Here is a 22,608-nt window from a genome sequence, read left to right as displayed (position 1 = left end):
TGGTGGCCTGGATCAGAGCGACTCAGGAAAAAGAAGAAGAAGAAGAAGACTGTCAGGGTGCATTCAGAGGCAGGAGAGAGAGAATGAGAAAGAGAAAGAAATCGAGGGGGGGGGGAATGAGAGAGAGCAAGAGAGAGAGAATGAGAGAGAGAGGGAGGGAGAATGAGAGAGTGAGAGAGGGGGGGAGAGAATGAGAGAGAGAGAGAGAGAGGGGAAAAGAGAGAGAGACGAAAGTGGGTCAAGTATATATAATGCAGTTATGAAGCTCAGTGGTGGTGATGACATGCAGCTCTGTTTGGCACATATTATCAGGCTTAAATAATCGAGATACAACAGGCTGGAAATAACTAAATATAGTGTAATAAATACAATTATAGTCTTGTGGTATTAAAAAATATATATAATTTTTTTTTAACTAGATGGAAAACACGCCATTTACACAGCTATGAATACAAATACGCGGCCCAGAGAGGCTTTAAGTTGGAGTGGAGCAGGCAGGGGAGAGGACACCTACAGTGGTTGGAGCCGGTCCAGTGCTGGTTCCGGATGGACGTGCTGTAGGGATGCGGCGCGCCAGGCACCAGTCCTTTCTCTGGGATCAAGCATCCTCTGCTCTGGTTGTAGTAATCCATCATTAGAAACGGGTTGGGGCTGGGAGTCAGTCCCACAACGTCCACGCTCTCATACATCATACGACACGAGGTTATTGTCAACAACAATAAAACATAAATAAAATAAAAACTATTGTCGAGCCGTGTTGGTTTTCAGCCAGCGGAGATAGAAACTGAGGGGCACATTCAAATTGAAAGGAAAGGTGGTAAATCCAAGCACAGCGGGAACATTTGGACATTTGGCATCTTCTTGCAGCTCTGGGTCGATCGGAACCCCCGAACCCCCCGAGGAGCGGGTCAGTGTCTAGTCGGCTGCGCTCAGTTTGAAAACGTAATTCAAAAGCACCGCCTGCATGGCGGTCCACTGTGGGGGACGAACACACCGAACTTCAGCGCAGTGGACTCGGCCTCGCGAGGCGGTATCAACACCGGGGAAAGGAAGCCGAATACAAATCCCAGAGAAGAGAGCACGGATCTCCCCCCAAGTCCGCGCGCGCGACTCCACGGAGGGATTTTTCGTGAGGGGGTGGGGGGGAATTATCAGAGACACAAATCCCGTCCGGTTGCAGTTTGTCCCTAACGGCTGACGGCCGGTCGGTTGTCCCGTTTTTGCGCCCGCCGCCGCCGGGTGGACTCCTGTCAAGCCCCGTAAATGAACCGGTCTCCCTCCGTGCGCCACAACAACCGGGCGGCTTCCCTCGGTCAGACCCCGCTCTCTGATATCCAGGGTCCCGGGAAAGAAAGAAGAAAAAAAACGCAGCAGCAGCAGCGCCTCTTGTTTGTGTTCGGTGCACGCCGCCTAAATCATTCCCACACCGACTCCTGCTGCTATCATGTTCTGCGAAGAAAAAAAATGTGACAAGGCACAGCAGCTGAGGGCTCTGGCTCCTCCTCCATGGGCGCTTTTCTTTTTTCTTTTTTTTCTCTTATCTATTTTTTTCTTCCGACCCTCGTTCCCTTTTCATGCGGAGCTCCGCCCACGTTTAACCCCTTCAGGAGCGTCACCGGTGGGTTTCCCCTCTCGCTGAAGTCGCGAGGCCTATATATAAAAATATATAGTATTTTAATGTATGTATGTATATATTATATATAAATATATATAATCTATATATATATAGATTATATATTATATATAGGAGCCTCAATAAAGAGTGAGAGCATAGAGGGGAACTTCCAGGATACAGAGAGAGGTAGATATAAATATATATATAAATATGAATATAATATATATCATAAGAAAGACCACATATATATATATATTTATATGTATATCTGCCTCTCTCTGTATCCTGGAAGTTCCCCTCTATGCTCTCACTCTTTATTGGGGCTCCTCCTTCCAACTAATGTGACCCTTTCCCCCATGCTCTCATCAGTCCCTACCCTCAAATTCTTTTTCTTCTCTTCTCCCCCAGCCCCGGTCTCCCTAATTTGCCTAATGCTATGCGGCTGAACTTTTCCTGAACCCAGGGGGAAGTAGGCAGCCTCACCTCCTTGTGACCCACTGGCTGACTCTGGCTCCCTCTCATCCCACATTATTCAAGGAGTTTCCCACCTTGTACACTTAGTAACACCATTGCACTTCTTCTTTTTTTGTACTCGAGTGCTGCCCAGATAGGCGCCTTGGTTTACCCGGGCACAAATAAAGTAACAAAAAGTGGCACCCCATGTCACGGCAGCCTGGACACTGAACTTTTTTCACACAGTACAGTGGATTTAAAGTTCAGGAAGCTGTTTTGCTTAAAGACTTGAAATGTTACTCCATCTTTACTCAACCAGGCCCATTGAGTCCATACCGCAGAGTCAGGTGACGCAGAAAGACAACCTGAAAGAATATAGTGGCGATTAATCTGCCACGAAGAAAGAAAAAAAGCCCATCCAGACCTTTTCACAAACACGTCGCTGGTCTCATGTCGTGGTGTTGACAGGTGAGCCAAGCTTTTCAAAAGCATTGACCTGTGATTGTCATGTGATCTGGACTACAGCTGTCGGCTCAAATTGCCTGCCGCATGTTCAATGGGTGGGAGATTAGGGGCCATGGCACCCACCGGAGGTGCATTTGAGGACACAACGATTTATTTCTCCTTCACACTGTGGAGAAATGTGGCTCATTCAAAAATTTAAATTAAAAAGAAAGACCACATATACGAATATGGGTTACGTTTGGCAGATGACATCCCGGACAAGGTCGGCAACATGGAAGCATTCTTTCTCTTGTCTGAGCCAGCAGATCCACCTGTCCTGCCGTGACATGGACATGCAATCGTAATCTTTTTTGTAACCGTTTTCTATTGAAAAAAAAAATGTGGGACAGAAATCATTTGCTACATATAAAGCCTTTTCAAATATATTCAAAATTCAAGGTTTGATTTGCCATTCATGCCGAGACCAACCGTCCAGACTCATTGGAAATCTAGTTCAGGGCTATCTGAGTCAGCAGTTTAGAAATAACACTATAATAAGACAGAAAAAATACAAAATATAAAAGAAAACACTATACAGAAGGTGGTAATATGTAAATATGTCAACAACAAAAAAAACCAAAGAACCCAGTGTGGTTTGAGTTGTAATCTACCCCGCTGCCTGAACAATACCTCTCCTCCCCCACTCTCCCTACACCTGAGCCACAGCTGGGTCCGACCAACAGGGTCTCAGAGGGATTATCAGCACGGAGCCTGGCAGGGGGGCTCGGCCCGCTCCGCCCCCGCTGACTGTGACACTTATTTAATGCAGACCCCGGTGTGTTTACCCTGCCTGATAAGAGCCCAGTGTGCAGGCATGGGCCGCGGCGGCGACCCCCCCTTCGCCTCCACTGATAGCGCTGCCACACATTCCTTGACGGGATTAGCCCTCTTGAGTAATGGCTGTCAGAAGATGCTAATTCTCCGGGCTCTGTTTTCTTTTCCGAGGGGTGAGCATTCATCCTCGGGCAATACACCGTAATAGCACAGAGCAAGCTGAAGAGATAATATTGTTGACCGTTGCTTATTATGATGAGGGGGGATGCAAGATTAGTCCGGGGGGAAAAAAGTCCTTTCCCCACACCGTTGTTAATTTATTTTGAAATGGAAAAAAGGTGACTTTTTAAAAAGGGCTGAATTAAATCAAAGTGGTATTTCTAGTGACAGGAGGGAACACAGTGCTCCTTAGGGTGGACAGTTGGGGACCTGGACATATTACATCATATCAACAGAACAATAAAGTGCTGGTTTAGTGACAGGTGGTGTCCAGTCTGTTTTGTGTAACTGACTCATCACAAACACACACACACACACACACACACACACATATATATACACATAATAGGAGGAGAAGTGCTCTAACACACTTGACAATCGGTGCCATGGATGTAGGGGAAGTGCTCGGCGGTCTCTGTTGCATGAAAGACGACAAGAGTCACAAGCGGCTCGGCCCACATTATCATGCCGGTCCAGGTGGCTGATCCTGATCCAGCATCCGTATGGATGTAGTACTTTAGTCTGGGAAGCGGAGGCGGAGCGTGTCTCCGTTTGTCCGGGGCGAACCCACGCCGGAGCGCAAGGGAAGGCTTTTGCGGAAGTCGATGGATAGAGTAGGAAGTGCAAACAATAAAAGGGGAAACATAGACACTTGATTTGGTGCAAAAGCTGGAACTGAGAGTCCAGTTGAGATGGAGGAAGGGGGGGGGGGGCTTTAGGAGGGAATTCAAAGAGTTTTACGGGCAAGGGCGGAGGGCAGATTGCTGGCTGGACCTTGAGGGTGTTGAACTATTTTTACTGCCCCCCACTCTCCTTCTTTTCGAAGCTCAAAGTGGGGTGTTAGGAAGCTGTAAAATGTGCTCTCCTCGCCATTGCCCCCCCCCCCCCTCCCCGCCCAAGAAGATGTCCAGGTCTGTCACGCCGTGGGGTCAACAGATGCCGTCTGCAGTAACTTCCCACGTCTGAGATTATCTGCGCCATGATCCCCCTCCACCCCGACTCAGACCACCCCCACCCCCACTTCCTCATGCCACCAGGGAAGCATCTCCCTGGCGCACGTCAGCTTGTGTTTACTTCCGAGAGCGTGCTGTGGCTCATGTTTGCTTTCAAGTCGACCTGAAACTACCGCTCCGTTCCCCTCGCTGCCATTACGGTTTCTCTCTCTCTCTGTGTGTGTGTGTGTGTGTGTGTTTGTTTGCACAGCTGGTTTCGTGCAGCCCCGGACCGGCAGCACCAGCCAAACCCAACAGCTGTGCTTCCTGACGGCGAGCCAATGTGTAATGAGGGCCCGACCCTTCGATGTGAGAACATGCCGCAGTTATCGACGAACGCTGCGCCACTTCCATCTCCTTACTGTCAATCTGCTGGACACACACACACACACGCACACACGCACACACGCACACACAGAAAGCCTGGCCCAAAGTGAAACTGTAGATCTCTCGCTTGGTGCTTCGCTCTCCTCAGTGTGAAAGACTCTCTTCGAGGCTGCAGGGATTTTGTGAAAGCTACCCCCCCCCCCCCCTTCCCGTCATTATCACTTTAATGTCCCTCTGACAGCAGATTCCAGCATTTATGGTACAGGCCTATATCTGCCCATAAAGACTTTTATTGTTTAGCCCAACTCTATGGTGGCCGTAACCTGGTTTCCCCATTTTTTATGGGACCTTCACTATATCATTGGGGGGGAGGACAAAGCCGCCCAGCATCGGTGTTTACCAAAGTATGGCCGACTCATAAATCCATCATGGCCAGCGGCATTCGGGAAATACCTCAGCGGAGGGAGGGAGAGAAAGAGAGGGGGGGGGGGGAGGAGGAGGAGGAGACATAGCTTATTGTATAGCTTATAATCGCCCACGCTCTACAGCCTTGAGTTAGAGGGCCCGTCTCCACAATGATCATTAGGTCTATGTTCCTTTAGCACAGTCCATCATTCAGCAAATCAAGGGGAAATTGCTATGGATGTTACCCTGGAGGAAGGATATCTCAATATCAGTCATCCCGGACACAGAATGGCACCCATTAGCTGTCAGGAGCAGGGAGATGTTTAGTACACACGGATGGACACACCACTAATTCTATTATGAGGGACAGAGAATGAAACGCAGAGCAGGCGAGAGGTAGAGGAGGCTGAAGGAAGGGTTGAGGAAGTTCACAGTAAAGAGGATATATGACCGGGATAAACAAATCAATGAACCATGGTCAAGAGAAGAATGTTTTCTATGAATAAAAAAGATGTTCAGTAGATCAGTGAGCTAAAGACAGCAGGAGGAAAAACAAACTGCATGCTGGAACTGTCCAGAATAAGTGCCCTCTCACATTCTAGCGTCATTTTTACAGGGAATCCCAGCAATGCTTTATTTGTCGAGATAAAAACTGAAACAGATTTTTTTTAAAGCACGGACAATGCACAGGAAACTGACCCAGGCTGCAAACATGTATAAACTTAAGATCAGGTCGGCATGGAGGCCCAGTGTGAGGAGGATGATCTGCTCAGTGCCAGAGCTCAGTGGGACGAGCAGGGAGCGATTACAACTCCAGCTCCATTCTATTTGTCTGTGTATGGAACCAATAACGTCTCCGCTTCCCACATCCAGCTTCTCCACCGCAGCCTCGCCCCCGTGGCCTTCACTCCGAGTGAGAAGTTGAAGGAAAGAAAAAATCTGTCTTCTCATCAAAACACACTTCCCAGCTTTGATTTTTGCCTATGTTAGCCCGGGTAGAGCCGTTTCATCTCCCTGTAACAGAAATCTTAGGCCCGGCTGTCTGGGTGTATCACTAACATGCCCCCCCCCTCCTAGCCACAGTACTCTCCCCTCTCCTACGGGGCCTCTCACTGCTTTCTCTCTCACTCTCTCTTTCTCTCTCTCTCCAGTTTTTGAAGTGCTGCAGAAGGCCGATTTCCCGTTTTCTATTCAGAAGTGTGATGCTCGGGGTGGCCTGGAGGGGATACGAGAGAAGGAGGGGGGGTGGGTTAGTGGTTCGCTTTAAGTGGATTGCCCTCAGTCTTGTTGTGCCCGGCCTAAAGCATTATAACGCCTCGGCAAGTGACCTCCACTTGAGTGGTGCCCCCCGGGGCGACAATGGGTGAGTGGGTAGCAGGTCCGTCTTTCAATCAGGGGGTTGGAGGTTCAATCCCCGCCCTAGTCGATGTGTCCTTGAGCAAGACACTTAACCCTGAGTTGCTCCCTGTAGCTGCGTCTACAGTGAATGAATGTAACAGTATTGTAAGTCGCTTTGGATAAAAGCGTCAGCCAAATGACATGTAATGTAATGTAATGTAATGTAATGTAATGTAACGCCGGGGCAGGGCTCTGCTGATTGTTGTGCTCAGCACAAAGACGTGTTCCGCGGACCGCGCGGAGGCCGGACGACTGCAGGCCGACTGCAGGCCGACTGCAGGACGACTGCCGGATGACTGTAGGCCCGATGTGCAATCAACACTCACGGAGGCGGTTTGCGAGTGCCATCGTGCTCTCATCTTGCCTTTTGCTCTTTCATAAAAATATTTTTAAAAACACGGACACATGTGCTTGTTGCATCCTTTTTCCCCCCCGTGTTTTTTTTCTTCAAACGCGTGCACGTCCACGTCCCGCTAAAAGTGGCGAGCCGGTTCAGATGTTAATGAAACATGTGAAAATCACCCTGCTTCGCCCGCGAGGTGGGAGCTGGGGATAACAAAGGCCCACGGGAGAGCAACAGACTGCTCAGAGCATGACGAATGCCCCCTGCCATCGTCACCACTGTGGCCCCTGTTAGTCTGCCTTTTATAGGGGGGGGGGGGGGGTCTCCCTCATTCTAACCTGGGGAGGGGAGCAGGAGGAGGGTTAATGGAATGGATGACTCCGGCGCATTAAAAAAAGAAGGAGAGCTGAGCGATGAGTGTGAGGGAGGAGGAGGAGGAGGAGGAGCAGTCAGCATTTCAAAAGAATGAGGCGCAGGGAATGCAGATGGAGCCGCTACTCCTCTTTCTCTACTATCTCTCACCATCTCTGGTATTGTTCAACCGCACAGCACCAGCCCGGCCCTAGTGTGTGTGTGTGTGTGTGTGTGTGTGTGTGTGTGTGTGCATATATACGTATACGTATGAAAGAGATGCGTTAATTGGATGAGAGGAGGTCCTTTCACCCACAAGTCCCAGAGGTCCCTATGGGTCAACTTCATCGGAGAGCCGGTGACAAGCCTGATAGTGAAAAGTGAAAGTGACATCAGACCTCCGCGATTTGTTTATCAGCTGAGGGCAGCGGGGAGAAGGCCCAGAAGGGAATTTATATAAAATGCTTTGCCCTCAGGCCTTGCCTTGTTTAGGCAAAAAACAACACTGGAGTAAAAAAAAAAGGGAAGTACTGAAAACATGACCAACACATGGCTTATCATATGAATCTCACACACAGAGAACCTTCTGTTACACACATCCTCTGAATCTCAAAGATACACCGCTCTCAACAAACACATTTCACATGCACCACAAAGTAGAGCTGTTCGGTCAGGACAGAGCATTTTCCATCCAACAGGAGACGTCAAAGAAAATACTTTTTCTCCTCTTAATTACGTCAGAAAAACTCAAATAAAAATACTTTAACTTACTAACTTTGCAGTTTTAACTATCAACTCACCACTTTATTTGTGACAAAACGGCCAAGTGTTAGGGGGGGGGGAAGCACAGAAGGGCTTTGAACTGATATAAATAAAGCCGGGCTGTCGCTATGGTTACCCGAACCATCTGTGTGGTGAACCCGCGGAGAGGGGAATGACTCAACAGTAAGTAAATAGGCGAATACAAAAAAGTGAATGGCTCCGAAGGAGAGATCATTAGCCGGCCACATCTTACCATTCTCTGTGTGATACCGGGACGGGGACGGGGAGGGGGGGGGGGAACATGAAAAAAGAAGCCTGATAATATTTAACCAGCAGAGATCTATCATCAATCTCCCCCGCCCCCCCCCCCCCCCACACACACACACCATCAGTCCTCCCCCCCAGCTCTGGCCTATTGTCATTAAAACCCAGGCTCCCTTTCACTCCTTATTCAATATTTCGTAGCCATTGTTCCCCCTAACATGCCCCCTCTGAACTACATTACTTCTCCCACTCAGTGGTGAAAGGAGAGGGGCAACAGTCAGAGAAAAAAAAAGACACAATATGTTATCGTGTCAGGGAGCAACACAAAAAAACATCAGCCGTCCAAATGTCGGCGTTTTGCACACGTTCTCAAACGCAAACGGCGGAAGCACACGACGCCATCGCACTTTCACCCCTCGCATGGCCACACACACACACACACACACACACACACACACACACACACTCACACACACACGGTGACCCTGTGGGCTTTGCTGGGCTCTTTGAGTGAAAAAGAGAAGTCATTTATCCGATTCATCTTCGCTGCACCTCGCTGCACCTTTTAAAAACACTCTTTATTCCCCGCTAACGCTAAAGCTGCAGCTCACTGACAGCATGATGGAGAGCCCCATTCAGCCTCCTGTTATCTATCTCTCTCTATCTCTCTCTTTCCATCCTCGCTGCCAACAGCCCTTGCGGAAAAAGTGAAGGCCAAGCTTCAGTGACAACGTAAGAAAGTGTAAGTGTGTGTGCATTGGCGTCCGTCCGGGGCTTGTCGAGCTCTCGCGTGTCTCCGGGGTGTTTTTGGCATAAATCCTTGCGCATCAGTGTTTGCATGTTTAATCTCCAAAAAACAGTTGCCACAGTAACATGTGTAGAAAAGGTGAAAAGGGGGGGTTGACAGGAGGTGAGAACAGGAGTGCCAGGGGGGGAAGGGGGGGTTGTCAGAGCTCATCAAGAGTTAACAAAATCCTCCTCCAGACCACCCTGTCAATACGCAGTCATCTAGCTCTACTATGAAGTCTCTCGCTGTTGCATTGCTTTTGGATTCTACTCATCAGAATGTGTGCAAATGTGTGTTGTGTGTTTGCAGTGAAAAAACAACAACAAAAAGAAGAGTGATGCATATTTCAGCCGGCACACAGCTCAGCGTCAGAGTGTCTAGCCCCTGTGTGTGACCGGGGGTGCGCATGCTCTCAGGTTGGAGTGTTTATCTGAAGTAGTCTCCATGCAACCAAGCAGACGTCAACAATAAAACCTCTAACCTAGTTGGCCAACAGCCCATCTCTTTATATCTCCCTCTCTGTCAGGATGGATCATTCATCACTCCCTCCCTCCCTCTCTCTCTCCCTCCATACAGCATCCCAGTCCACCACATTAGTCCCACCAATACAGCTGTTACTACAGATAAGCTTCACACACACATGGCAAATTTGATTTTAAAAAATCATTTTACATAAATGTAAGAAAAGCAAACGAATGGAAAGGAAATAACTAAAAGGCATATAGAGGAGGAGATGACATTGGCTATACACAATACAACACAATAAATACGTTTTCCAGAGTTTTCCTGCTGCGATCCTCATCTGACATCACTCTATACTATGACTGAGTGTATCTAACTCCAATGGATGCACGGTCCCAAAAGCAGCCGCTAATGCAGCCGCCGTCTGGCTATCTGAGAGGCAGATCGGACACTCGGGGGGACGCAGGAGCTTGTTCCTCCATTACAGCTATTAAAACTACTTAAGTAGGCGCTTGAGGAGAGGAGGCGAGGGGCTCCAGGGCCTTCTGGATGTGTGCTGTAGGTCTAATTGAGACTATTTGCATCAAGTTTCTGATAAAAGAAGCAACGGAGATTGGTAACCGTCAATATCCAGTAAACATAATACGCACGGCCCTGTGATGACTCATGTGTGCTGCACTTCCTCTCTCCTCCCGTAACTTCCCTCTGTTGCCAAATGGCTGACATCCAGATGTCGTATATATTTGCATGCAAACTGTTTCTGTGTGTTCCTGGAATTGTCTCTTTCATTTGACTGTGAACAATAGATCAATACTTTTAAACCCAAAACAGTTTATTTTTTACAGTTTACCATTGTAATATGGATCTAAATCACAGGGATACTGTATGATGTCATTATAAAGCATTTAGCATGAATATACAACATGCAAAACTGTAACCGTACTTCTAAATATATATTTAGAATACAGCAGGGTTCATACACATGTTGACCAATATAATTCCATGACCTTTCCATAACTTTAAACCAAATTTCCATGACAAAACATTTGTGAAATCTCAGTGCATACATAACATGAGTATATTGAAATGACACAAATGAGACAATAGTTTGATTAAAAGAATAACTATTAATAAAAATCTTTATTTTTTAATCAAACTGTGTAAATTAACATATGAATATAACAGATTTCCATGACATTTCCAAAAGTGTTGGAGTTTCATTTTCTTTTTAAGGACTTTTCCAGGCCTGGAAATAACCATGACTTTTTAGGTTTTCCATGACCGTAAGAACCCTGTACAGGTCAATATTTGACATGTATCATAAAAAAAATTAAAATATTTAATAGCAAGGAGAGAAGGTGTTAGACTTCAAATGGCCGAGTACATCGTGCTCCACTAGTGTCAGTGTATTGATGAAGTTCAATCAATGTCCCACCCTGGACACATCGCCGGTTCTAATGGAGAAGACTTCAACTATGACACTCAAGTGAAGAGAGTGTGTGAATAATTCATGAGGGACTGAAAGCGACAGTTAACAGGAGATTGTCATTGGACACTGAGATACATGCGTCCATCCGACCACTCATCCATTCATCTGCTGAGCTGCCTCATCCGCCATCTTTCTGCTTCGGGGAGTTCAGAGAAAGGATAATGGATCTGCTGACATTTAGCCGGCCCAAAAAGTTCATATTGAATAACCCTGTTATGTTGTTGAGCAGCATGCAAATACACACACACGTGGCAGCCAAGCACACACACACACACACACACACACACACACACACACACACACACACACACACACACACACACACACACACACACACACACACACACACACACACACACACACACACACACACACACACACACACACACACACACACGGACACACAGACACACACACACAGCCCAAGCAGACGTGCACACAGATACACAAGCTCACACTAAATTGCATAAACATTTATAAACATATAAGACATATAAAAAATGACATGTACAAAAAAAAAAATTCACAATATGTACAATGAAATGTACAGGTCGTCAACACCCCAGATGCTCCCCCAATCATGCCAGATGAACCAGCGTGAGTGCGTCTGCTGCTTGGACGAGAGCGCGGCGTCAGACGCAGGTCGTCAAGAGAAGCAGTTGCACGCATCCAGGTAGACACAAGCTAATTAAACAGGTTCAGTCAGTCCATGTGCACACAGCCGGTGACTGAGACATCGCCCACAGGGAGGAAAAACAACATTATTTTCTTAAGTACACTGAAAGAATATTTCACATTGCTGTTTTCCAAATTGTACCTATGTGTGTGTTTTTGGGTGTCAGAATATTATAATAGAGTGGTGAGTAGCTCACATTGAAACTGTCCTTGGTTCAAGGACAGTTTGATCTGAATACCAGCTGCAATAAAGCAATATCAGGTACTTTGTAACACACACACAATCCCATCATCAGTGGGAACCATCCTCTGTAGCAAAAAGCCGACTGGCAAAACAGCTGAGTCGCGCACGCACGCACGCACGCACGCACGCACGCACGCACGCACGCACGCACGCACGCACGCACGCACGCACGCACGCACGCACGCACGCACGCACGCACGCACGCACGCACGCACACACACTTTTTTCTTTCCTTCATTTCTTCCTTCCTTCCTTCCTTTCTCTCATACAAGGTCGATTTCATTCTTCCTTCCTTCATTCCTTCCTTCATTCCTCTCTCTCATCTAAGGACAATTTCATTCTTCCTTCCTTCCTTTCTTCCCGTCTTGCTTCCTTCCTTCCTTCCGTCATTTCTTCCTGTCTTCCTTTCCTCTTCTTCCTCTCTCATCCAAGGTCGATTTCATTCTTCCTTACTTCATTCCTTCCTACCTTCCTTCCTTCCTCTCTCTCATCCAAGGACAATTTCATTCTTCCTTCCTTCCTGTCTTGCTTCCTTCCTTTCTTCCTTCCTTCCTTTCTTCCTTCCTGTCTTCCTTCCTTCCTTCCTCTCTTTCATACAAGGTCGATTTCATTCCTTCTCCAATTGATCTTTCTCCCTCATACCATCCGGCTTCAGTTCCTCCTCAACTCCCTGAGGAAATGTACAACTCTATATAATCAACGTAAGCGCTACACGCCGAGCTGCCATGACGTGAACTGGCCACACGGGGTATGGAGTCAGAGGCCGAGGTGGCTGAGAGGAACCAGCTGCCCCTCACATACCCAAAGTATTTACTCTGAAAACTCTCTAAAGCAGCTTGTGTGTGTGTGTGTGTGTGTGTGTACGACCGTCTTCCAGTGGATGCTCATTGCTTAGCTCACTGTACAGGAAATACTGTTTTTACTCCGATTGAACTAAAAACATGAAGGGCTCCAACTGCAATATTCAGGTGCTGAATGATGGCTCTTCACTTACTTTCTCCACCTCCCCCTCCTCCTCCTCCTCTTTACATACACACTGACTAAATCCTCGTCTGTTCTCATCTATTTCCATATATTCCCTCTTCTCAGCATGCCGTCAGCCCGTCTCACCGCCTCCCTCTTAGTTACATCTTTCCGCCTACCCTCCACTCTCTCTGGCTCTCGCTCTCCGGGGAGGGGGGGGGGGGGGGGAGGAGCTCTGTGCCAGAGTGGAGTTTTATTTGTGTAATTTACATCCACCCGACAGCCTTCTGTGCCCCCCGACATCCCTTGGCCTTTTTACTGCAGCCACAGTGTCGTAAAGCAGCCGCTCTTTGTGATGAGAGTGAAGCAGAGACGGTCTGAGCTGCGATGCCGAGAGAGCACCAACAACATGAAACAACATGCGCTCACTTGGCGGAGGAAGCTACCTGATTGGCTGTATGTTTGTGCATGTGTGTGTGTGTGTGTCATCTCTGTCTACATATGACAGGGTTCATACACATTTTGAACGATGGATTTCCAGGATTTTTCCCAGACTTGAAACCAAATTTCCATGATAACAATTTTTGTGAAATCTCAGAGTATAGATGAAAAAGTGAGAAAAAAGTCATATTTAAACTAACTGAGAAATCCAAAGCATACAGGATGCCTTAAATGACCCAAATGAATGAGAGACGACGGTGGATTATCCAAGTCAGATGGTAATCATATTAACAGACAGTACTAACTACCAGCTCACCTGAGGACGTCCACGTCGGCCTGGTAACTCCTGACACTTATAGCCGCCGAGTGGTGTCACTCACACGGAGATACTAAAGAGAAATACAACTCTATTTGCCAAGCCCAAAACCAGCTTCAATTAGACAACGTATATCTATAGTAGGTGGAAACAAACCCATCAAAGGGAAAACCAGAGAAGCAAAGAGAACAAAAGGGAAACGCATGAAAGAACGAGGGAACAGGTAACGAGGGGAAGAGATGGGTGAGATGAGAGAAAACACACAGATGAAGGAGAGCGAAGCAAAGAGGCTTGAATAAAAAAAGTAAAGACGCTTAGTTGATGAAAAGAAACATGTGCTTTTTGGGAAACGAGGTCACGATGAATAAATCATTGGAACAGAACAGAGACCCAATCTCTACTCTTTACTCAGCCGGGCCGCAGTCGCACTTGTAATTGTAACGTATACACAAAGTGCGGCGGTGAAGTAGTGGTGCGAGTCTGATGAGCAGGGCGCCATGGCAACAGACAAGGGCATGGACCTTCACACACACACACACACACCAGAACAACCGCATAACTATGACAACTGAGTTTGAGCTAAAGCCATGGGGAACAATGACCCCCAGTGGCAACGGCAACAATGTTTCAGAGTCGAGTGGAGCAAGTGTGTGTGTGTGTGTGTGTGTGTGTGTTGAAGAGGAACTCATTAGGAGTGTTTGGCCAGTCAGCCTCTCACAGCTCAGAGCAGCTGAATGGTAAACAAGCCCACTTGAGCGCCCCCTCAACAATATCGCTCTCTCTCTCGCGCACGCACGCACACACACACACACACACACACACACACACACACACACACACACACACACACACACACACACACACACACACACACACACACACACACACACACACACACACACACACACACACACACACACACACACACACACACACACACACACACACACACACACACTTCCACCTGCAGTGTTTGTATGAGATGGCATTTCAAAGGGGAACGCACCTTATTAAAACTGCACACTACACATACTTCACCCTCCCTCTCTCTCTCTGAGCACCCTTGATTCCTGACTGTTTGTTACGGCCTCCTCTTAGAAGACGACGGCCCTGACGGGAGAGTTGTTCACCTCGGCGAAAGAAACATACGGCGGAGATGGAAAGAGGGGGGTAAAAAGAGGGGGATGGGGGGGGGGGGCGGGAGTTGACACTCGGAAATGTACAGCTGCTGGAGCGAGGGAATCAAAGCAGACAGGCCAACGACCTAATTAGCGAACAAAATGCTCGTCATGTGTCGCCCGGGAACGCCGTCTGTTTCCATTCAGAACTTTTCAAAACAACATCGAGAGAGACGGCGTGGGAAGGAGAGGAGGGCGGCGAGTGACGGACAGTGAGCTCTGATATGGTGTGTGATGAGGCCAGATCAATACGTCAGTCACCAACGGTTTAAGATTATCACATGAATATGAGGGGGGGTGGGACAAAAGAAATTATGTACATTGAGACATTTTTCAACTATAAAATGTCTTGTCAGTAAATCTATGAGGTCGGGATTCATTAATAATCATATGTCATGGATCGTTTTCAAAAACATGTCACATATAACAAGGCAAAGAGTGAATAATCGGCCGATATATTGTCCCCGCAATATTGGTATAAAACAATCCGGTATGTTGGGCTTTAATTCGCGGTACTTCCTGTTCAAGAGGTCCACCGCAACCCGCGGCGACCACACCGGGGCCCATATGGTGTTGCACCCATGAAATCTTAATCAATGTTAATATGAAGAGAGAGAGCTCTCCCCTCCGCTGGGCTCCAGCCACAGCAGGGTCGCGCCTCCTCTCAGGGAAGGAGAGCTGATGTGTTATTTTAATCAACTCGGCCTGCCGCCATTAATTATTCACCAGGTTGGTGAATTGGCACGCCCCACGGACAGAGAGAGAGAGCGAGGGACAGGGGGTCCCTCTGATGAAGGGTTTTAGGGAGGAAAGAAGAAGAATAAGAGACAGAAAGAAAAAAAGAGGAGTAGTAGGAGATTAGAGCAACAACTCCTGCCCTGGTTGTTGTTTGATTTTGTGTGTGTGTGTGTGTGTGTGTGTGTGTGTGTGTGTGTGTGTGTGTGTGTGTGTGTTTGTTTGTGTGGGCAGCAGTATATTTGGCCATCCATGAGGTTGGGAAATTGTAACGTCAGTAGGCACGTGTGTGTGTGTGTGTGTGTGTGTGTGTGTGAATGTGGAGATGTGTGTGCATGGCCAGTGTCAGGCTGCTTATTGAGGCAGCAGGAGGAGTTTGAATCTGTGTGTGTGCGTGTGTGTATCAATGCTCAAATCCAATCATGATGCTGCTTGATCATATTCCTGATGGTCAGGCAGGGAGTCCCGCCCCCCCATGGAGAAGTGAACCATGGAGTCGGTGATTGGTGGGGAGATGGGGCGCACACACACACACATATACACACACACACCAGTGCATGGAGTGCGCCTGTAGCGCTAAGATGACACCATCCTCTGGAGCAGTGAGTTCTAAAGTGAGTAAGACTGTGTGTGTGTGCGCCTGAGAGTGTGCGTTTCTGTGGCCAAAACACAGACGCCCTGTGCGCCTAAGCAGCTTTGAGAGTGATTCTCACAGCAGAGACAGAAGGGGCAACAGAGCGCCCCCGCTGCCTCTCTCAGTGGGCTGACACAGGAAGCTGCTTCGGGGGCATTACATCTAGAAACCAATGAACACTGGGGAGGAGACGGATCAAGAGAAAATGAGAGGAGGTGAGAAAGTGAGAGTCCGAATAAGAGGTGGAGGAGAACGTAACAGAAAAAAGAAAAAAAAGGAGAGATGGGGTTGCTTTGGATGAAGAAGAAAGAGGAAGAGAAACTCCTCCGGGGCGGTGAGCAGGGAGAAGAAAACCCATTCCCCTGCGATCTGCGGGAGGAGAGCCCGAGATGCCAGAAAGGCGTAGCGTGGGGCTAAATCAAACCATTTAAATCATCATGTGTTAATGATTCCGTTAACCCGCTCCCCCCCCCACCCGTCCCTCCCTCCCTCCTTCCCTCCTCCTCCTTTCCCCTTCACTAAAAGCCTGCACAGAGGTTCTGTCAACCCTAATTCATCCTCTCGGCAGACAGAGATGGAGGACAGGCTGCGAGCTCCTCTCCCGAGACCCTTTTCTAAATAGTTCCCGCGAATAAGATCACGGTTTGTCTCGAGGACGTCACCCCGCTGGTCCTCCGCGTCGTTACAGTCCGTCACATAGGTCCCGACACGGGGCCACCTCTTGCATGCTAGTAAGCATGTAGCGGAGGTCCATGGATGCCGTTGAGTTGAGTAGCTCTTATGCTACTCATAGTGTTAAGAGCGTGTACTGATAGGCATGATCCATGTCTGTCTGGAGGACATCAGGTATTTGCATACGCGGGTGAGTTGCGTGCGCGAGCTTCGTTCACATGCCTCGTGACCTCGTGAGACGCTTCTTATGTCTCCATGGCCGTGAGGGTCCGCGTGACAAAGACATGTTTTCATGTGTACATGAGCCGCACGGGGCCCGTCCACGCAGATGGGAGCGGATTACGCAATGAGAACACTCCTATTCGGGCCTTTTGAGAGGTTTTTTTATGATTGTTTTTATGAGGGTACTTCTGAGTAACGACGCTGTGACACACTTGTGGTAGTCGTGATCAAACGAGGGAATGTATTTGGGGAGTTTTAGATCGTTGTTGTTTGTTCTGAGCTGGAATCAGTGGAATAAAGCAGAACAGTGTGCGGACAGTGCCGAGAAAACAATACAGTTAGCCACAAAAGAACCACCGACATACCGCCTGTAGCTACGGAAATGAAGAAAAAAAGCTTAAATAGCCATAAAATAGGACAATTTGAGATTATACCTTCACATTATACCTTCATCCTAATGAACAACCAAGACATACGCTGTCTGCTAAGCAAAGGTCAAAGTTCAGCTAGCGTGTAGCTCTCGTCCTCGAGTGGTTCAACAGAGGAAGACGAGGACGCCGTTGCACATCCCTCGTTAATGAGAACATGACTTGTTTGGAGTAAAAATAAATTCCAGTACACACAATATTCCAACAGCGTAAGCTATTCACAAAACTGATTTAGCTCGATTGGACATTTGTTATCATTTTCCCGGTTGTTTCGCCTCCCAACACCCAAATGAAGAAGTAAACAGAATACAGAACCTTGCCCTGAGACGCTACGGTAAGTAGCAACAGATGTTAACTCCACGCCAGGAAGGCCGTGACTCAACTCTGTTCGCACCTTGTCGCCATCCGTTGTTAATCAATCGGAGCAACAGAAACACACCGTCTGGAGGCGGGGAAAAAAATAAACTTGCATTTCGTTTTTTCGGCCGCCTCGAACGGTTGACAACCAAAAATGCAAAAGAAATGGTCGATGGCGCCGGTTTGTCCCGCAAACGTGTTCAAGATGTTCACGGCGTAATCGTTTAATGTTTGGCTCTCCAGGAGCGCTTCCAGTCGGTTTGATCGCTCCTTTATGCAAATGGGGGATAGGGTCGCTCTGTTCCTTTACCCCTCCTTCACCCCCCCCCCCCCCCCACACACACACCTCCACCCCCTCCTCTCCCGGCTAAGTGATAAACACCGTCTGTTGGCCATAAATCCAGGGGGAGTCCTGACAGGCGTCCCAATAAAGCGCTCCATTTTCCCCCTTTTTGGTGCGTTCGTCAAGGGCCCAGAGGAAGTGAGATAACATTAGGAGGAGGAGGAGGAGGAGATGCAATTTCACCAGTGCTGCCCACGCACACAAAACACAGGGACACACTCATGAACAAACAGTGGGACTATCTCTGTGGAAGGAGGAAACACACACACACACTCGAAATGAGTGACTCGTATGCCGAATGGCCAATAGGCTCTGACCGTGATGCTGCTGGGGATGGAAATGTCGGCCCGTGAGCTGTGAAAGAGACTTTTTTCTACATTAATGCTTGTGCATACCATATATATGATGTCTACATTTCTTTTGTTTTCTGTCAAGATGGGGTGCTGAGTGAACATGAACGAGAAATAAAATGAACTTTTTAGATTAAAATAGAGTAAAAAATGTAAAGGGGTCCGAATACTTTACGTACCAATATATATATAGAACATATAATGCCGTCTGTGATGCTCAACTTGCCTTATTCAGAGCATTGCAGCAGCTGTTTGATGATGCATGATGTGTTCCCCCTGTTTCCTATACGTTTCCCTAAGAACTTGTTCCATGACAAACTAAAATAGAATTGTCTAACCTGCGTTGTCCATGTCAAGGAATCAGAAAAGGACACTTTTTTTTTACAAGCAACTCATTTGATCACGCCCCACGTCATATGCTCTCATTAGCATTAATCTGATATTCAAATAGCAGAGATTACATTTAACATCCGGAGGCTGTGCGCCGGCTTCCAATCATCCATCTGGAGTCTCCTTCAAGTGCTTCTTCCCAATCTTCCTGCTCTTCTCCTTGAGAGGACACCACTCACTTAATTCAGTCCGTCAAACCGTTCACCTGTCTCTGCCTCACAACACACACTCCATCAAGTCTCTCTCTCTCTCTCTGCCTCTCTCTGCCTCTCTCTCTCTCTGCCTCTCTCTCTCTGCCTCTCTCTCTGCCTCTCTCTCTCTCTCTGCTTCTGCCTCCTCATTCCTCCTCAAACACTCTCCACCTTTGTCTCTTTTATCTTTTCTCCATTGACTGATGGTGATGGGGGTTGCTCACACTACCTCCAAACATCAGCGGCTCCAAATAACCCGTGTAGACTATAGTTGCCACGCGTGCATTTATTTTGTCTCGCTGATGAAGATGTGCCACACAGAAAAGAGAAAGACGGAGACCCAAGAGACACGATGAGAAATGCAGTCAGAGGAGAGGCCGGGGAGCAACGGGGCTCGACCTCTTTGGGTGGAGGCTCTTAAGAGGATCCCCCACCTGGTAGCAATTTAAAGTTCTGCCTGGTAAAGCAGGCCGAGGGAAGGGAACAAATAATGTCTGTTGGGTTTCGTGGTTTCATTTTTCAATCAAATAAATCACGACCTCACAGAAGATTTTTTTTTGTTGTCTTTTTAATGGCCTCCCCAGCGTTTGAAGTTCCTCGAGGGACAGCTGGCTTTGAAGTCGAGTGAGAAGAGCAAACTTCCCTCAGGTTGTGTGTGTGTGTGTGTGTGTGCATTCATTCCATTGCCTTCTCAAGGTCCTGAAACACAACACCCGAGGTACTCCTGGCGGAGGTAAAGCCCCCTGAAGGCAACCTTTTGTTGATGACGGCAACAACAAGCTGAAGGAATAACAAGTTTGGGGGGGAAATAGATTAGATGAGGAGATCGATACCGCTCTCAAGTGGGTCTGTAAAACATGGAGCCACTGGGCAGCCGGCGGCCATTACTAATTACTAATGATATAACGTATAGTAATAATGAGCTTCAGAGAGGCTAATATTGTGCTCCCATTGGACGAAGCAGGCGAGCTGTTTGTTATCCTTATGCTAAGCTATGCTAACCAGCCACTCATGGCCCGCTTCATAGTGATGCTTCAGTTATTAAAATAGTCTCCATCTTTCCATCTGACTATCAGAAGAACAAGCAGAGAAGAGAGAAATATTTCCCCAAAATATCAAACTGTTGCTCATGTACAATTGACCCACATGGCTCCAAAAACTCGCAAGGAAGACTTTCCTTTGATATTCAACTCCATCAAGTGGCATAGTTCAGACTGTGACGAACAGGGGAGGGGGGCCGTTTGCCATTTCGTCCATGTATCTCCATTTGCAATCACAAAAGTAAAAAAAAATACACTCGTCAGTGCATGTTCAGCGAGAAGAACGGGATTATTTCTTTTATTAAAAACATCTCCGCGTGGAGGAGAGTAGCTCGTTGAGAGGCTTGTTGCGCATCAGGAAATTGATCTTGCCATCTGAAGCACCCGCCGAGCGTATTAGCGCCGTAACTCAATTTCCGCCTTACAACTTATCCTTCCTCCCTATGTTGGGGACGAACGTTGAAGATAGAAATAAATACGAGGGCGGTTTAATCAGGTCTACAGCGGAGCAAGCGCTTGCACATGGATGAAACTGCCCCTCTCCAAAGACGATGAAAGTTAAGAGCCTCTGAGAGGAACACGGCAGTGTGGAAAGAAAAGAGGACGGAGGTCTGGAGAGAATGGAGAGACCTTTTATGAACAACCGAGGACGTTCTTTCTGGAACGAGGCCCGTTCACATGGAGTCTATTCAGCTGCGGCAACGTGATCCAAGAGTACCAACCTTGGGTGGGATGCATCAACAGCCACAAACACACACACACACACATACACACAGTTCGAGACGGACAGATGTGCAAGTGCAGAAACACGCGCAAGCACCACGAGAGAGAGAGAGAGAGAGAGAGAGAGAAATAGAGAGGGAGAGAGAGAGAGGGGGAGAGAGAGAAATAGAGAGGGAGAGAGAGACAGATGGGCAGAGAGAGAGGGAGAGAAGTAGAGAGGGAGAGAGAGACAGGGAGCGAGAGAGAGGGATAGAGAGAGAGAGAAAGATAGAGAGAGAGAGAGAGAGAGAGAGCTACGTCAGCTTCTGGGCATAGTAGCCGCAGCAGACGCGTTGACAGACAGACGACTGCCTTCACGATAAAGACTTCAAATGTTCCTCTCAAAGCGTTTTCCCCCCGGAGCTCTTCCTCTACTTTTCCATGTGTACCTTCGGTCCAAGTGCTTTGGACATAACGGCTATTTCTCAAAAGAACTGAGAGACGCCAGCTTTGACAGCACATCTGCCAAGAGCGCCTTCAATTATTTCTTCAGAGAGGACGTGGAGTCGTCTTCCCCGGCAGAGAAAAACCACCCGACGCTCACCACACACACACACACACACACACACACACACACACACACACACACACACACACACACACACACACACACACACACACACACACACACACACACACACACACACACACACACACACACACACACACACACACACACAGTGAACTGTCTGTGTAATACAGACATGTATTATACATTATTTGAGCATATTATTTTATTTGAAAATACACTTTTACGTGACACTTGTTCACTTTCAAGCCATTGGTTGCTGTGTTTTATGTTTACGTATTTATTCGTATTTTCTTTTTTTAATGTCTTGTTTTTAAATGAGAAATCTGCCATCTTAAATGTTTTTGACATGTTTTTACTGTTACTGCTGCACTGACTGATGAGTCGGCAACTTAATTTCTTTGTTTTTTACAGTGACAATAAACTTCCTTACGTACACGTTTGTTTAACAGACAAACCTACAGACACAAAGAAAGACAAATATATATATATTTTTAAAGGTGTGGACACTGCCTGGTCTCAATGAAAAGCTAAAACACACTCGCTGGTCCTGCACACACCCCATGAGAACCTGGGTGAGTTTGATATTTATCGCGGCGTAACGCCAACTCACTGGCACTGTGCACACACAGCTTCATCATCGGCTCGTTTCAACCCCGCGGCTGCAGAGACGAGGATGTTTGCTGCTCTGCTTATTCAGAGTCTGATGGAGACGGAGAGGCAGCGGGCTCAAGGAGATTGAAAAGGGAAGGAAACAGTAAAAAAAAAAAGGAAGGCGAATGAGAAAGGAGATGCGGGGGGAAAACGGGTGGGAACGGGCCAGACGGACGACCTAAGGGGGGAGGAGTTAAAAACACAAGTAAGGCGAGAGCGCAAAAAAAAGGTGGTGAGACCCACAGTTTAGCCAAGTGCTTACAGGAAATAGCTCTGTTTGATGAGTAAATATTGAATCAGCGAAATCCCATCTCGTGCACCACCTGACCTCTCCCTCTC

General features: G+C 47.6%; 1 protein-coding gene across 3 annotated transcripts in view; it reads right to left on the bottom strand.

Moving 5' to 3' along the window:
• raraa (retinoic acid receptor, alpha a) overlaps positions 1-22,608 on the bottom strand; it is a 75,031-nt gene that overhangs the window by 41,504 nt on the left and 10,919 nt on the right. For 2 of the 3 annotated variants that reach the window (XM_056430557.1, XM_056430558.1), the window contains exon 1: positions 515-1,403. The exons of the other annotated variant lie outside the window; for it this stretch is intronic. In XM_056430557.1, coding sequence (XP_056286532.1) covers positions 515-692 — 178 coding nt within the window. In that variant the 5' untranslated portion in view covers positions 693-1,403. Of the gene's footprint in view, positions 1-514; positions 1,404-22,608 lie in introns of those variants that run through there. 3 annotated transcript variants of the gene reach the window in all.

This window comes from Pseudoliparis swirei, chromosome 13 (genome assembly GCF_029220125.1).
Source record: "Pseudoliparis swirei isolate HS2019 ecotype Mariana Trench chromosome 13, NWPU_hadal_v1, whole genome shotgun sequence".
Classification (NCBI taxonomy): Eukaryota; Metazoa; Chordata; class Actinopteri; order Perciformes; family Liparidae; genus Pseudoliparis; species Pseudoliparis swirei.
This window is presented reverse-complemented; position numbering and strand designations above follow the sequence as displayed.